Here is a 14,151-nt window from a genome sequence, read left to right on the forward strand (position 1 = left end):
TAAAGCGATGTAACAGCAAGCATATTGCATGCCAGCAGATGAGCTCTTTGTATCAGTGAAACTGAACTTTAAGAGAACAAACAGCAGTGAACTCCAACAGTCTCTTGAAAGCTGTGCTGGGGAACCTTTTAGAGGGGTGTACATCAAACTGGAACTACACAATCTGCACACAGACAATCCTAGAACAGCTAGATGGGAGTATATGGTATAGTATCTAGATCAAATGAGTACAAACTGCGAGGAGGTTCCTGTTGGACATCAAGAAATTATTGATGGTAAGGGTGGTTTGGCAGGGAAGGCGGTATATTCTTCCTCACTGGAGAAATCCAATCAGATCATGTATCAGATGGTGTTACTTAGCTGTCCTTTCCTTTGTCTTCCAACTTTTGAAATTTTCAGTTTATTACAATCAGGGAGTCAAACCATTCAAAAATTGGGTTCAGTTCTGGTTTGAATTCAGGTTCATCCTTATGATTAACTCTCTGGTCCAGTTATGGGTTACACCCTAACTTTGAAAAGTGGTTCAGAACTGGTTCAAGCACTTTGAATGGGTTAGACACAATTCCTACATAAACCCATTATTGATTTTCTTCTATGAGAAAATACCTAAAATGAATGTTGTATCTGTGCCCCTTTCCCCTACTCCCAGGATTAGTCCATAGTACCTTTATGCAAGTGGTGGGGTCTCCCATTCTCATTACTTTTCCTATGTAAACTGCTGTGTGTACTTTTTTGCTGAAGTGCAGACCAATAGTCTATTCTGGGAGGAAAGTCTTAGCTAGTGGTGGGAAAAGATTTAGGCCCACTCAGCTAGGAGGGCCTCATGCAAAGTGATTAGGATATTAATCAGACTAGCCTGCCCTCTGTTACACTTATACATACAGACTTTCAGTTTCCTATCCTCTCCTACTCATCCTGACAGCCTCTCTCCCTTTTTAATATCAGCCCTGCAACTCCCCAGGCCTCTATCAAGTGTCATTCCCCCCCCCCCGCCCCACTAACCTAGCAAAAGAGACATTACCCGATTTAGGATGACACCTAGCATGGAAGAAGAACACGAGCATGCAGCCTCAGTTCAGTCAGCTTAAATACTGAGGCCTTGTTGCTAGGCATCAGCCTGCAGATGGGCAAATCTTCTTGAGGGTTAGGAAACCTACCAGGACTAGACCATGCCCACCACATAATTTTGCTCCTCCATCCCTGTTTCTCAGAAGCTCTCTGGGAAATATGGATTCTCCAAGTACTGCTGGAGCAGAAAAATGCACTCACCCCCCCCCCCCAAAGAGTTTCCAGAGTGTCAGATTTTTAATATCAAGCCTATTTTGAATCAGTTGCCTCTTTTTGTGTTTAGGGGCTCAGGTTTAAGATAATCAAGAGATTTTCAGTTCAGTTTTGGTGAAATGGAAAAAACAAAAACAAACAAAAACAAAGAAAAAAACCTTCTCAGAACCAGTTTTGAGACGCAGTTTCAACTCCCTGATTACAATATAGACCTCTTACCATTGAACCCAAATTTGTAAGCATGAACTCATTTTGTTCAGTGTGACGTGGCCAGAATAACTGTAATTTCAAGTATTGCCATCTGCGGCATAGGCAGACTAAAGTAGCAGACACAATGTAAAAGTGTACGGCTTTCAGACATACAAATATTTGCAGTTTGGTACGTGTAATTGCTTGTATTGGAAATGTGAGATCTTAAGAAACTTCAAAAACCCTAATTAGTTTATTTGTGTAATTGCAACTTGTTTAGGAACAAATGGAAGTTTTAAAAGCTGAACATTCACAGCAGGATGAAAAATACATTTAACATTCTGTTTGCTGAAGCGACAAAAGTTGATGTAAAAATCAGAATATGAAAGAGTGATGGCAGTTCTAAAGACCCCTGCAAATCATATTATATTCACATTTGATTTCACTTCACTAGTGTTTCCTGCTGTGCTTGTCAACCATTCTCACTCCAGTCAATGCTTTTAGGGCAATGGGGCCAGATTAAACTCTCCTGCTATTCAGGCTGTTCAGTTTAGTCCACTCACCCATTTCTTCTGAACCTGCAGCAATGGCATAGTTAACAGCTTTTGTGTGGTTGGCATAAATACAATTACAAGGTGAGGATCCCTACAGAAGCCAATGCAACCAGTCCCTCAATTCCTTGTACCTTGCACATCTATCTGATGGGAGCAGGGAATGTCTTTCTTACTGCTCTGTCTCTCCCAGAAGACAGAATATGGCCGACGGAACATGTGCTTGCAATAGTTTATAATTATAATCTACCTGAGTGCACTCTTCCCATAATCCACCCCCTCCTTTGTCCCGCTTTGTCTGACTGGTTTCTAGCATACAATAAGACCTAGCAAGTGCAACGTTGAAACTACTTGTGCCACACACTATCAGGCTAGATCCAAAGAAATACCATTCCAGGAGACTCCTGTACAAAACATGATCCTGAGGTTCATCCATGATGATGAGCTTTCAAGAAGCAGGAAGCAGTTTGAGGCTGCTGAGGTTGCCCAGGAAACAAGAACACATGTAGACACAAGGTCTCCAAGCTTGCACCAGATATTATGTGGTCTCTCAGCAACTGGATTCCTGCAGGAATAGTATCGAGAACTCATCATACTAAGAATCTTATCTTTAACTTTTTAAACAAAGGTATTTCAAGCCCCAAAGGTTGACAATATCACACCTGCACTTTAAAGCCTATGTCTAGTGAAGTCTCAAAAGCTGGGGCAGGACAGGTTACTGGGTAGCATGCCCAGTGTTCAGAGTGTGCAACCTCAGTGTCTTGTCTAGCTCTGTGCCCCCCCCCCAGCCAGCAGAAGGAGATGAAGTAAGCAAATAACCCCACACTTGTTCAATTGACATAGGTGAGATGGCTCAGCCTTCCTCTGCAGAATTTAGGTTGCACTGATGCAGAAATCTGCATCCTTTTTAAGCTACCTTTTTAGCTTTTTATCCTTTTTAGAAGTTTTGCTTCTAAAATGACTGAGAAGTAGTTAGTGATGAGGAGTGTCGTTTTTGAACAAAACTCTTTCTCTGGCAGAGTAAGGTAGATCCAAAGTGTCTTTGATCTACAGTACTTGCAGCTTTTCTCCCTTAGGTCTAGCATAAGAAGAACTGTCTGTGAAAAGGGATTTGGAGACACAGAGAGAGGAGACACTGTCAGCTTAGTTTATTTTAAATGCCTAGATTTTGGAGAGCCACCTTATTCCTTCCAGCGCTGTCAAGGTGGCACAGGCCACATCTCATCTGTGCCCTGTGTAGGCAATGGGTCTGTATCACCTCTTTTGGGAGCTTGTGCTGTGGCTTCAGATGCAGGCAGTAACTGACTCACCCCACCTCACTCACTATTACAGGAGCACAAGGGTACTGTAAGGGTGGCCCAGTGCATGATGTCACATTTTTTGATAGTAAGCCACACTAAACTGAGTGCAGAAGACACATGCAATTCATTTCCCACCCCTTCTGTTCCTCCAAAGGGCAAGTGAAAGTGAACACGATTGTTATGAAAATGATTATCCAAGAGTTAGCAGCTGGTGGATGGCAGAACAGGCACCACCCTCAGAAACCATATCGTTTGTTACAGCAAGCAGCTGGCATTTGTACAGAAGACAATTTTGTATTGTGGAGTGGTGGGAGTGCGGGAGCAGAGACGGAACCAGAGAAATCCGCTTCTCACTCTGTTGTTGCATGGACACTGCAGGATTTACAACTGTGGGCTGCTGTCCTATTCATCAGAAGTACTGTACAATGGGAAGGTAATTAGCCAGCATATACCAATCTTCCTATGCATGCTTACTCAGAAGTAAGTCCCACTGTGCTAAATGGCACTTATTCCTAGGTAAGCAAGCAGTAGCTCCATCAACCTGGAGTACATTTGACTTTTTTTTTTTTTTTGTAACTAATAGTTGAAGACAGATATAAACTTAGGATCACCCTGCAGGACCAAGCTTAAACTTCTTTTTTTAAGCACTTGTCTTCTGATTAGCAGGTTGTAAGACGCAGCTGTTCATACAGACCCTTCTCCTAATTTATTTTGTTCTCTCCAATCCTAAAGTAGTACATGCCCCCCTGCCTTTAATTCTGGCTGCAGCCTCTGCACTGCTTGCACTTTATAGCCCCACAAATGAGGCTGCAATTAGTGGGCAGTAAGAACAGGAATGCAACTGCATGCTCAGCAAGGAGGGCAGGAAAAGCAAACTGCAGAACAAAAGAAAGCAGATGATACCAACTGGCAGATCACCAAGAAAAATGACAACATATGAAATGGCAGGGTCCTGTGGTGGGGATTGAACCAATGGGCATTGGTCTCTAAGGACACCACAGTGGGCAAAACGGGCACAGTCAGGCTTGATCAGAATCCATACTGTGCACAGGGAGTAGCCCAGATAAGAGTCTGTGCTGTATATAAATACATCTGTTGAGCAGGATTCTCCAGCAGAAGTCTTCTATCTACACCTTCATCTGGTCCATTGAGTAGAGCCACTGTCACCATGCTAAAGGAGCTGTACAGTTGTCAGACTGAATGTCTTACACCCCAACCCCCCAAAGCAGCAACAGAGGCAAGAGAAAGTGGCAAGTATGTTCCCAAGGCCTCTGTTAGGGCAGGCCTGGCCCACAGGTCTCTGGCGCTGGCCTGTCCCTTGCTGGAGGCTACATGCACTGGGAACAGCCACATTTGCTGTGTTTTTCCACCTCTGCCACAAAGGAAGAGCCATCGCTGCACTCAAAGGTATATTTTCTGCGCTTGAGACGCAGTCCTGCACAGCAGCCAAGTCCTGGGCATGATCCCCGACACTCTACCCAGGAGACAGGGCGCGTTGTCTGGCAGATGGCATAGCCTCGCTGGATCTGCTGGAAATGGCGCACAGTCTCACCCCGGCACTCTGATTCTGGGAAAACATTAGAGATAAGGAGGTCAGGCTATAGGGACATCAGGGTAAGGGACCACTCAAGTAAGCAATGCCCTGTGATAATCTCTACTGGCCTATGGCCTTTGCTTCAGGGGTTCTGGGGAAGGCTAATTAAAATAGTTGTGCATTTCAGTACTTAAACACGCATGATGTAAAACATCCCCTTGCAGTCCCACAGACTGAGATGGTTAGGGACTGGCAGACAGTGGGCAGCTGGACATTTATTTCCACCTCATTTGGTGGAAAAAGAATTAATGTTTAACAAGCCCAAAGCTGCAGAATTACTGGGAGAACAGACTCTGTTGCTCATTTTCCCTTAGTAAGGCTGTGGCCACTGTGCCTGGAGGAAGGGTACCTTAAGCCAGGATGTGGCTTAACACTGGCTGCTCTGTAGGATAACTGAGAATTAAATTACCTAAGGCGCAATCCTAATCCCTTATGTCAGTGCTTCCCAGCACTGGCATAGCGGTGCCAATGGGACATGTGCTGCATCCTGCAGTTGGGTGTCACTCATGGAGGCCTCCTCAAAGTAAGGGAATGTTTGTTCCCTTACCTCAGAGCTGCATAGCCCTTATGTCAGTGCTAGAGGTCTGGTCTAGAGGGTAGAGCCTCCGTGAGCCCGAAGATAACTTTAGATGGTCACCAGTTCGAGGACACCGGCAGCTCCCTGAACGGCTGAGAATGGCGAGACCTTGAAGCAGCTGACAAGCCGAGCTGAGTGATTCCACCTGCTCTTGGTGTGAGGAAGAAGCGTCTTGGCTGCCCTCCATGTGAGAGATGGAGCTGCTTGTCAGCCTGCCTGGGAGAACTGGAGGCCAGAAGTGAGACCAAACCAAGAAGATCCATTCTGAAATGTTGGTTCTTGAAAGAGAGAACCTCTATGATTGTAAAAATCCCCTTGAGAGATTTAGAAACGCCTGCCTATGTAAACCGCCTTGAATAAAGTCAGAGGAGTAATCCAATGACCAGAAAGGCAGTATATAAATACCTAGTTGTTGTTGTTGTTGTTATTGTTATTGTTATTATTATTATAAGGGGTTGGGATTGCACCCCTAGTGTATGAGTGCTGGATGCAAACCTGAAGCTTTCCTGAACCAGGAGGGCTATAGTTGCTAGGAAAAATATTGGGCGGGATGCTGGGCAGAAAACAGCATCCAAGTAAACCTTGCCTTGGAATTCTGCCACCCATCGTAGAAATGCTTAGGTTAGTATGATATTGCCAGCATGAATACAGCTCCAGCTTCTGGTCAGGGAAGGGAGAGTTGCCTTCAGATCCTTAGTAGTGGGCACATCAGAATCTAGGGTGGGAAGGGAGACTTGTCTGACCTTGGTCACAGAGGTCCCCATCGTATCCCGCGTTGCAGTCACAGTAGGACTCCCCTGTGTCCGTAATCTGGCACTGACCATGAACACACTGCAAGCTCTTGCATGGGTTATGGAGTTCCCCTTGCTGGTTGCACAAGGCCCCCTTGTAACCATCCTGGCACTGGCAGCTATAGGAGAGCTCATCAAGGGGCACACAGATTCCATGTACACACCTGCAAAGCAAGCAAGACATAAACGGAGTGTGGATGGATATGAAAGCTTGTAATAATGATAGTTGGCAGCTAAAAAACCTGCAACCCTTTTTTGTACCTTCCTTCCTTCCTTGAGTGCACTTTGACCAGTGATTTTCAATCTTTTTCAAGGTGCTAAAATTATCAAGGCACACCATCAGTTTTTTGACAATTGACAAGGCACACCACACTGCTGGCAGGGGCTGATATCCCCCAGTAGCCCTAGTAAGAAATGGCCCAAATGGCCCTCCCCAAACTCCTGTGGCACACATGCAGACTGTTCACAGCACACAAATGTGCCGCAGTACAGTGGTTGAAAATAGCTGACTGACAGCCCAATCATATGCATGTCTACTCAGAAGTAAGTCCCATCAGAGTCCCAGGAAAGTGTGGAGAGGACTGGGCTGTTAGACTGTCCTTTTGGTGGTAATCCCCTCTTCTTTCCTCTAGGAACGTGAGTTGCACACACAGAAGTCCCCTTTGGAAAGTAGTCAGTGCTAGGGCAGAACTGTTTTTCGGTCCAACACCTTGACACAAATGCTCTGAGTGGGAAGGGAAAGGGGAGTGAAGGCAGAGTCTTTCAACACACCATATCTGCAGGAGGTTTCTAAAATAAGGGCACCTAAAGGGCAGTTTTCACTGACTACCCAACTTTGCTGACCCTGGAGATTCTCCAAAGCATACAAATGATTCAAATGTACAGTAAAACTTCCTTATTGAGGCTGCCTCAAAGAACAGGGCCAAGCTGGAAGATAGAGCTTCAACGCTTGTAGCTCAGTTGTAACTGCAGAGGTTAATTTAGTATATGCTAATGTCATTTACAGTCCAGCTTTGTTGCTACAGAGACACAGAGCATGCACTTCTACCTGACCTCTCTTTTTGGAGATGGGCAAGCTGGAGACACAATACCTTTATTATAAGTCAGAGTCCTTATTCCACCTGAGGGATACTATGGACAGCCATGACTGTTGTGTGTTCTCCATCCTGCACAAGCATTGCAGTTAAAGGAGTGGCCCACAGAGACAGGACTAGAAAAAACTGTATTCTATACTCACTTGTGCCCCTGACAGGGGTCGCTAATGGGCTGATCACAGTGGGGTCCAACCCAGCCTGGATCACAATGGCAAATGGGGCCATGAGCAGTATTGGGTTGGCAAATGCCATGCAGGCAGTAGAGTTTGCGGCAAGGCTCGCAACCAGGCACCACTCCTGGCTTCATCTGGGTTTTTGTAAAATCCTGCAGTTCATTGTTGATATACAGGTTGCGGATACAGCCATGGAAACTGGAGCCATTCAGGATCTGCCAGAGGCGGAAGGCAGCAGAGTTCACATCTACTGGCATTCCTGGTGGGAGAAAGTCATAAAAGCAAAGTGAAGGGCAGAAAGAGAAGGAAAGGATGAGGTTCTGGGGAAGGAGGGAAGTGGGCTTTGGAATCCTCAGTGGACAATGCTAGAGCCAAGGCTGGACAGTCTGAGCGTGGACCATTTAGCTCACACACATCATCTCCACAGCTCTGGACCTGTCTCTCCTCCTCAGTTTTGTTCCTGGCTCTCTCAGTGCACTGCAGAATGTGCTGCAGGGACCCTCTCCCAGAGAGAGGAAGAGAAAGGTTGCTGTTGGGGTACAATCCAATGGAGACTGTGTATGCTTCCTGGGCGAAGACTATGTTAAGAGTGAAGGAGCTCTCAGACCAAGTAGTGCCCTCCAAGTGCAAGTCTGGAAGCAAAAAAGACAGCAGCCCCTCCCACTTTAACAGAAACATTCCTTCCCTTCTCCAACTAGATTGTGCCCAGGACACAGCCCTACCCCCCACATAGAGTGGAGCCTCAGAGTTCAGCGTGTGGGCCTTGCCAAAGCCGTCCATGGTCATGGGGTCACCTCCGTCGATGGAGAGGTTCACCATCCGCTCAAATGTCACCAGTTCCACTGTATGGAACTGCCCATCGTTGATGGTCTCTGCACTAGGGAGAGAAGAGAAGTGTAGGAGGGAAAGGTTCCTGGGGACCATCCCTCACCCCAGTGTTGGACATTCACACCATCCTTGCCCATCCAACACATCCATATTCAGTCCCAACTTGTTTCCTCTTGCCAGATTCCCAACTGCCCTAGTTCTCAACATAAATAAACAGAAGATCCAAATCCCAGCCTTTCTCCCTTCCTTCCCCCATGTGATAAATGCACACAGGTTGCTGGAGCATCAAGCTAGATTTGCTTAGGTACTTAGGATTACAGTGGGCCTGAGGGTTGAACCAAAGGCAGGGGGCTACCTGTAAATAGCAGAGCTGGGGTAGGTGCCTGGGTCATAGCTGACACGCACATGGCCTTGGTATAGTTCCACTGCCATATGGTCAGTGTCCCCGTTATATAAGAGGATCCCATTGTCTTCTGCTGTTGAAACCTGCAGAAAACGAGAGAGCAAATAAGAGAAGACAGAAAAAGAGTTGCTAGACCTCAGTTCTGCAAATGGAACAGAAAAGGGAAGTAGGCACCTATCTGCCTTTGGAATAGTAGTGGCGGAAGACTGGTTGCTGTGTCTCACCTGTAGAGTGATGTTGGCACTGGGCCAATTTTGCAGGTCAGTGAATTGAAGGTAGGTGTCCCGATCCACAAAGTTGACACTCAGTAGCTTCTCACATTTGGGCCCTCCAAAGCCAGGAAGGCACTGGCACAAGGTACGACTGCCTAGCTCCACACAGTTGGCACCATTTTGACACTCTGCCTTCTCACAGGCACTGGGTTGGAGGGAGCCATGGGGTGGAATCTCGCAGAGCTGGCCGCTATGATGAAGTGAACACACAGTAAGACAAGCTGGGGGGAAGCAACTCAGCACAAGACTTTGTCCAGACTACACAGGTACCACTGGAACCAAGAGCGTCTCATCTATCTTTAGGACAGTGCACACCCATCACCTGTCATTCCCCCACTCTCATCTGATTTTAACTCACTCACTCAGTATGGCTACAAGGAATGCCCCAATGCTTGAGAACTTCATTGATGGGCATAAACCTGCCCAGGACATACTACTGAACATGCAACCCTGAGTCTCCGCTGCTCTTTCTTCTTCTTCCCCAATAAAGAAAAATATGGCCCAATTGCAGTCTCTATTGCTGCAGGATGGAGCTGGAACTGTATGATATCTCTGCACACATCTTTCCTGTTCACCGGGACTACCCCACCATACAAATTCAGAACTCAGAACAGGACATGTACCCTGCAGCAACTAGAGTGGGCACAGGAAGTCACGTGAAGCATACAATTTCCTATGCAGTATAGACCTAGTAAAGACAAGGCAAATGTTAACATTTTTCTTCATCTCAAGAACAGCCAGATCACTTAAAACAGCTAGGATCCTAAGCCCAGGTATCATTTCACTTTTCTGGCAACAGCTGTTTGTTCTTATATAGCCTTTTCTCCTAATTAACCTCAGGGGTAGAAATCTTCCAGTACAGCGCAGGTCCAGACACTAAGATCTGCAAGATACTGGGGGGGGGGGGGGGGGAGAGAGAGAGAGAGAGAATTGGCCTGTGCTTCTGGTCTTGCCCCTATCCACTGCTCCTACCTGTAGCCTCCAGTGCAAAGACAGGAGTACCCGTTCGGCTCATCAAAGCACTGGGCATCGTTCTGACACCGGTGATCTAGGCAGTCATCAAAGTCCACACTGCAGTTATCCCCCACATAGCCAGGCATGCACTCACACCTGGAGGAAGAGGCAGTAAGAAGGTTAACTGTTTGAAGGTTTGAGAGGTTAACTGTTGCTCCAAAGGTATCAAGGTAGGAGCCAGGTGATGATTGTGTGCATGCCTTTCCTCTCTTGGTCATATTTAGGTCAAGTCTAATTCCAGGTCTAGCCTAGTCCCAGTCTAATTCAGAGTTTCTCTTGCATCTTGCTCTTTCCATTGCTCTCCACCCCCCTGCAGTTGCTGAGTTACTCACTTGGGCCCATTGGGGGAGGCCCTGCATTTGGCCTCATGTTGACAAGGGCTGAGCTCTGGGGAACAGACATCCATTAGCTGCTCACAGTAAGTACCTGCAGGGAGAAGAGAAAGAGAGAAGGCAGGTTCATACTTGGTGTGCTTTACTCTGCATTTGAGTGAGCCAGTTCCCCCTGCCCCACCAAAGGAATCAGAGGGAAGGAGGGAGGGAAGGAAGGGCGGACAACCTTTGCTCTCAAGTTCAACAAATATAAGATCATGTTGCCTACTGTTCAGCTGCTTTGAACTGCTAGGTATAAATGTCTACACATCAAAAAAAATACTAACATGCCCCTAATATTTTCTGATACTGTCCTGCAGGAGAGCAAAGTTTCACACTAGAGCTATGTGTACTCTGAACATGAGAAAAAACAAAGTTCTATCCCAGGATAATGGGAAAATTCATGAAAAGCTGAATTCTGTGACATACAAACCAGCAAACAAATTGCTAATTTTGCATAGATTATTTTGATTCTAATAGTTATGAGGAGAGACAAGAAGCTACACACCCTATAGAAGCCATGCCTTGTGGCCACTGGAAATCCTACTATAACATAGTGTGACATCCTATGCTTTCTACCCTGTCTCTTAGATTTCACAAGGCTTTGTCCAACACACTTTCTAGCCTAAATTTCTAGCAAGGAAGGTTAGAAAACTGTATAAAAAAAAAGATAACTAAGGTTGCAATCCTAACCACATTTAGGATTGAACAAAATAGGACTAACTTCTGAGTAGACCTGGTTAGTATTGTGCCCTAACTTGGATACAGTATCATTCCTCAGCCCAAGAAGCTGTATTTTGCTTCTCGGTGGAACAGTGCACCTAACTAGCTCCCAAATACCTAATTAAACACTCATGGCGACCTAGAAAAGTCAGAACTTTTCCTGAAAGTGAGGGAAAGACAATATTATGGACAAGACACAATTGGGCAGGGAGAGGGGACTCAGACTTGGGACATTTTCATTGACTTTAATTTTTTTTAAAAAGGCACTGGGACATCTCCCAGTGTGGGAAAACTTATCTGTAAGCTAATAAAATGGGATTCACAGGTAAATGTTGAGCAAACTTGCCCTGGAGAGATCCTCCAGTAAGAACTAGTTCTGTGAAAGACAATCCTCAAGTTAACTCTGCCTCTAGTGCTAAAATCCAAATACCACGTTAAAATCTGTGTTTTCTTTCTTGTGTTCCTTTTGCTTCTCTTCAAACTCACCCTGTTGCAGATTCCTTCATTACTTTCCTTAATCAGCTTATTGCTTGTTTTACTATAAATTGGATTTTATGAGCATTGATGGCAAAGACAGTGAATTCGAACAAGTTTTGTAATGATTGGTGACCATGTTGGAACCCTCTGGGCAGCTGAGTTCATGCCTGCCCTACCTGTGTAAAAGGGAAGACACAAGCATGTGTAATTGTTGGAGCCACTAATACATGTGCCACTGTTCTTGCAGCTGTTGTTCTGGCAATTGTTGGTCTTTAAATTGCAGGTTGGACCTTCAAATTCATCTGAACAGGAACACCTGCCAGAAGGGAAATACAAGTATTATTTAACAGACCAGGAGCTTAGAAACTGCTCAATAGAAATATTCACTTTAGGGATTGTACTCTTGTGAGCCCAAAGGTGGAGAGTGAAAAGTTATCAGGATTTTTTCAAAGCGGGTTCAGTACCTCTATAGCTGAACACTGTATAGTCTTGCATCCAGGGCAGTTTAACCTCTAATTGGCAAGATATTGATGGAACCATTGGGGCCTACTGCATTAAGAGGGTTCTTGTTTTGATAAGAGTTCTGGGATAGGTAGGCTTAGAAGGGTTTCAAGCTTATCTCTTTATTTAAATGTATTTTAAAGATGTATATCATTCGTTTTAGGCTATCGATAATGGCATCTGTGGTAACAAGCATACTTAAAATACAAAAATTGTTATTTATTATACAATACCTGCAATACCATAAAACAAACTTTAGCAAAAGCAGGGGTGAGTGGGGGGAAAGAAGAGAAAAAGAGGAATCTTTGCTGTGGGCACAGACTTAAGAAGACACAGCGCATGAGAATCTGCTTTCAAAACCTGATTCATGGCCATATTAGCATGCCCCAGTCAGTTGAATGACTATGCTGTATCTGAAGTTGTATGCACTTCATACTGTGATGGCATATATGTACTGTATATATGCCTGGTTGTATATTGCACGTATATGCACAGAATTCTATACACACACCTGTAAACAGATTAATCAAATTCACATGAAGTAATAGAAAGGGTACCTCTGAAGGAAAAGATGACTGTGTGGAGTGTGCATTGCATATGCTGGTATTTGCATTTATATTGCCTGCAGTTCATTTAGCTCAGAGCGGAAGCAGAGGTGGTGACCTTCCCTCACCAGTATACTGAATTGTTCCATGGGGCTGTGGGCCCTGGTGCCCTTTCCTAGATAACTCATCTGCCTGCCTTTCCCCAAAGGCAAACTCCAGTGTGGCATGTGCAGGGAAGCAGCTTTTGTCAATCCCCAAAGGACACTGTGTGCTTGCTTTGAAGATGCTAGGTTGTTATGGTGACAGGATGAGAGGCCATTCAGCATCCTGGCAATTTGGGTGCACAGACAGGGCTGGGGCCTCATTCACTGCCTGTGGTTTATTTTCAGCCACTAATTATGGTCTGTTTCCCAGAAAGCCACCCACACTGTACTTTGAAGAGTGGAGTGGGGAGGAGCCTTGTGCATAGAGGTCCAGCAATAAGCCAAAGCCCATAGCCCCCAGGAGGCAGAAACAATTGCTAATTCAGTGGGGTGCATGTGTGTTAATGGGTTTCCTCTCCCCAAGCCCAACCAATGTTTACAGAGCAAAACTGACTACAGGTTTCAGGCTCAGAGCATTTGTGGTGGATCTTGTTTACTAGGTGGTGGACAATGGTGTTTGTCTAACATCAAAGAACTGCTTGCCATCCTTTTTCAACCCTTAAATCTGTCTTAAAGAAAGATATCAGAAAGCTTTCTGAGCCAGGTTGATTTGAAGCCCCAGAGATATAGGAAGTTGGGCAGCCTTTTGGTGGTTCACTGCAATTGGCACTGAGCTGGCAAAGCATCTCACAACAACATCTCAAACAGAAGATTCTGCCCCATCACCCAACAAAGCCCTTGTCTGAGATCCCGAGCTGCCACTCACACAAAGCTGGTTCCATCCTCTTCATGGGGAAGGCAAGTGCCACCATTCTCACAGGGGCTGCTAGAGCAAGCATCTAGAGAAAGTTCACAGTTTTGGCCCTGGAAAGAAATGAGGGAGTCAAAGTTCAGAGAATGTATGTATAAGCTCTCACTTCGAATTATGGTCTCTTTGTTATTCAGTCATAAAGGGCGCAATCCTAACCCCTTCTGTCAGTGCTTTCCAGCACTGGCATAGCGGTGCCAATGGGACGTGTGCTGCATCCTGCAGTTGGGTGTCACTCCCAGAGGCCTCCTCAAAGTAAGGGAATGTTTGTTCCCTTACCTCAGAGCTGCATTACCCTTATGTCAGTGCTGGAAAACACTGACATAAGGGGTTAGAATTGAGCCCTAAGTCATTTCCGACTCTTTGTGAGCCCATGGACCACAGCACACCAGGCCTCCTTGTCTACCACTAACTTCCGCAGAGTGTCCAAATTCATGTTCATTGCCTCTGTGACACTATCTAACCATCTCATCCTCTGCCGTCCCCTTCTCCTTTTGCCTTTAATTTTTCCCAGA

General features: G+C 45.6%; 1 protein-coding gene across 1 annotated transcript in view; it reads right to left on the bottom strand.

Annotated features, from left to right (window-relative positions):
- Positions 1-4,650: 4,650 nt before the first annotated feature.
- Positions 4,651-14,151, bottom strand: part of SLIT1 (slit guidance ligand 1) — a 142,781-nt gene continuing 133,280 nt past the window's right edge. The window contains exons 28-37 of the mRNA XM_066622673.1: positions 13,595-13,692; positions 11,816-11,955; positions 10,401-10,494; positions 10,027-10,164; positions 9,007-9,244; positions 8,735-8,865; positions 8,274-8,428; positions 7,522-7,810; positions 6,237-6,448; positions 4,651-4,889 (exon numbers count right to left, since the gene is read on the bottom strand). Of these exons, the coding sequence (XP_066478770.1) occupies positions 4,651-4,889; positions 6,237-6,448; positions 7,522-7,810; positions 8,274-8,428; positions 8,735-8,865; positions 9,007-9,244; positions 10,027-10,164; positions 10,401-10,494; positions 11,816-11,955; positions 13,595-13,692 (1,734 nt within the window). The remainder of the gene's footprint in view (positions 4,890-6,236; positions 6,449-7,521; positions 7,811-8,273; positions 8,429-8,734; positions 8,866-9,006; positions 9,245-10,026; positions 10,165-10,400; positions 10,495-11,815; positions 11,956-13,594; positions 13,693-14,151) is intronic.

Source organism: Tiliqua scincoides, chromosome 3 (genome assembly GCF_035046505.1).
Source record: "Tiliqua scincoides isolate rTilSci1 chromosome 3, rTilSci1.hap2, whole genome shotgun sequence".
NCBI lineage: Eukaryota > Metazoa > Chordata > Lepidosauria > Squamata > Scincidae > Tiliqua > Tiliqua scincoides.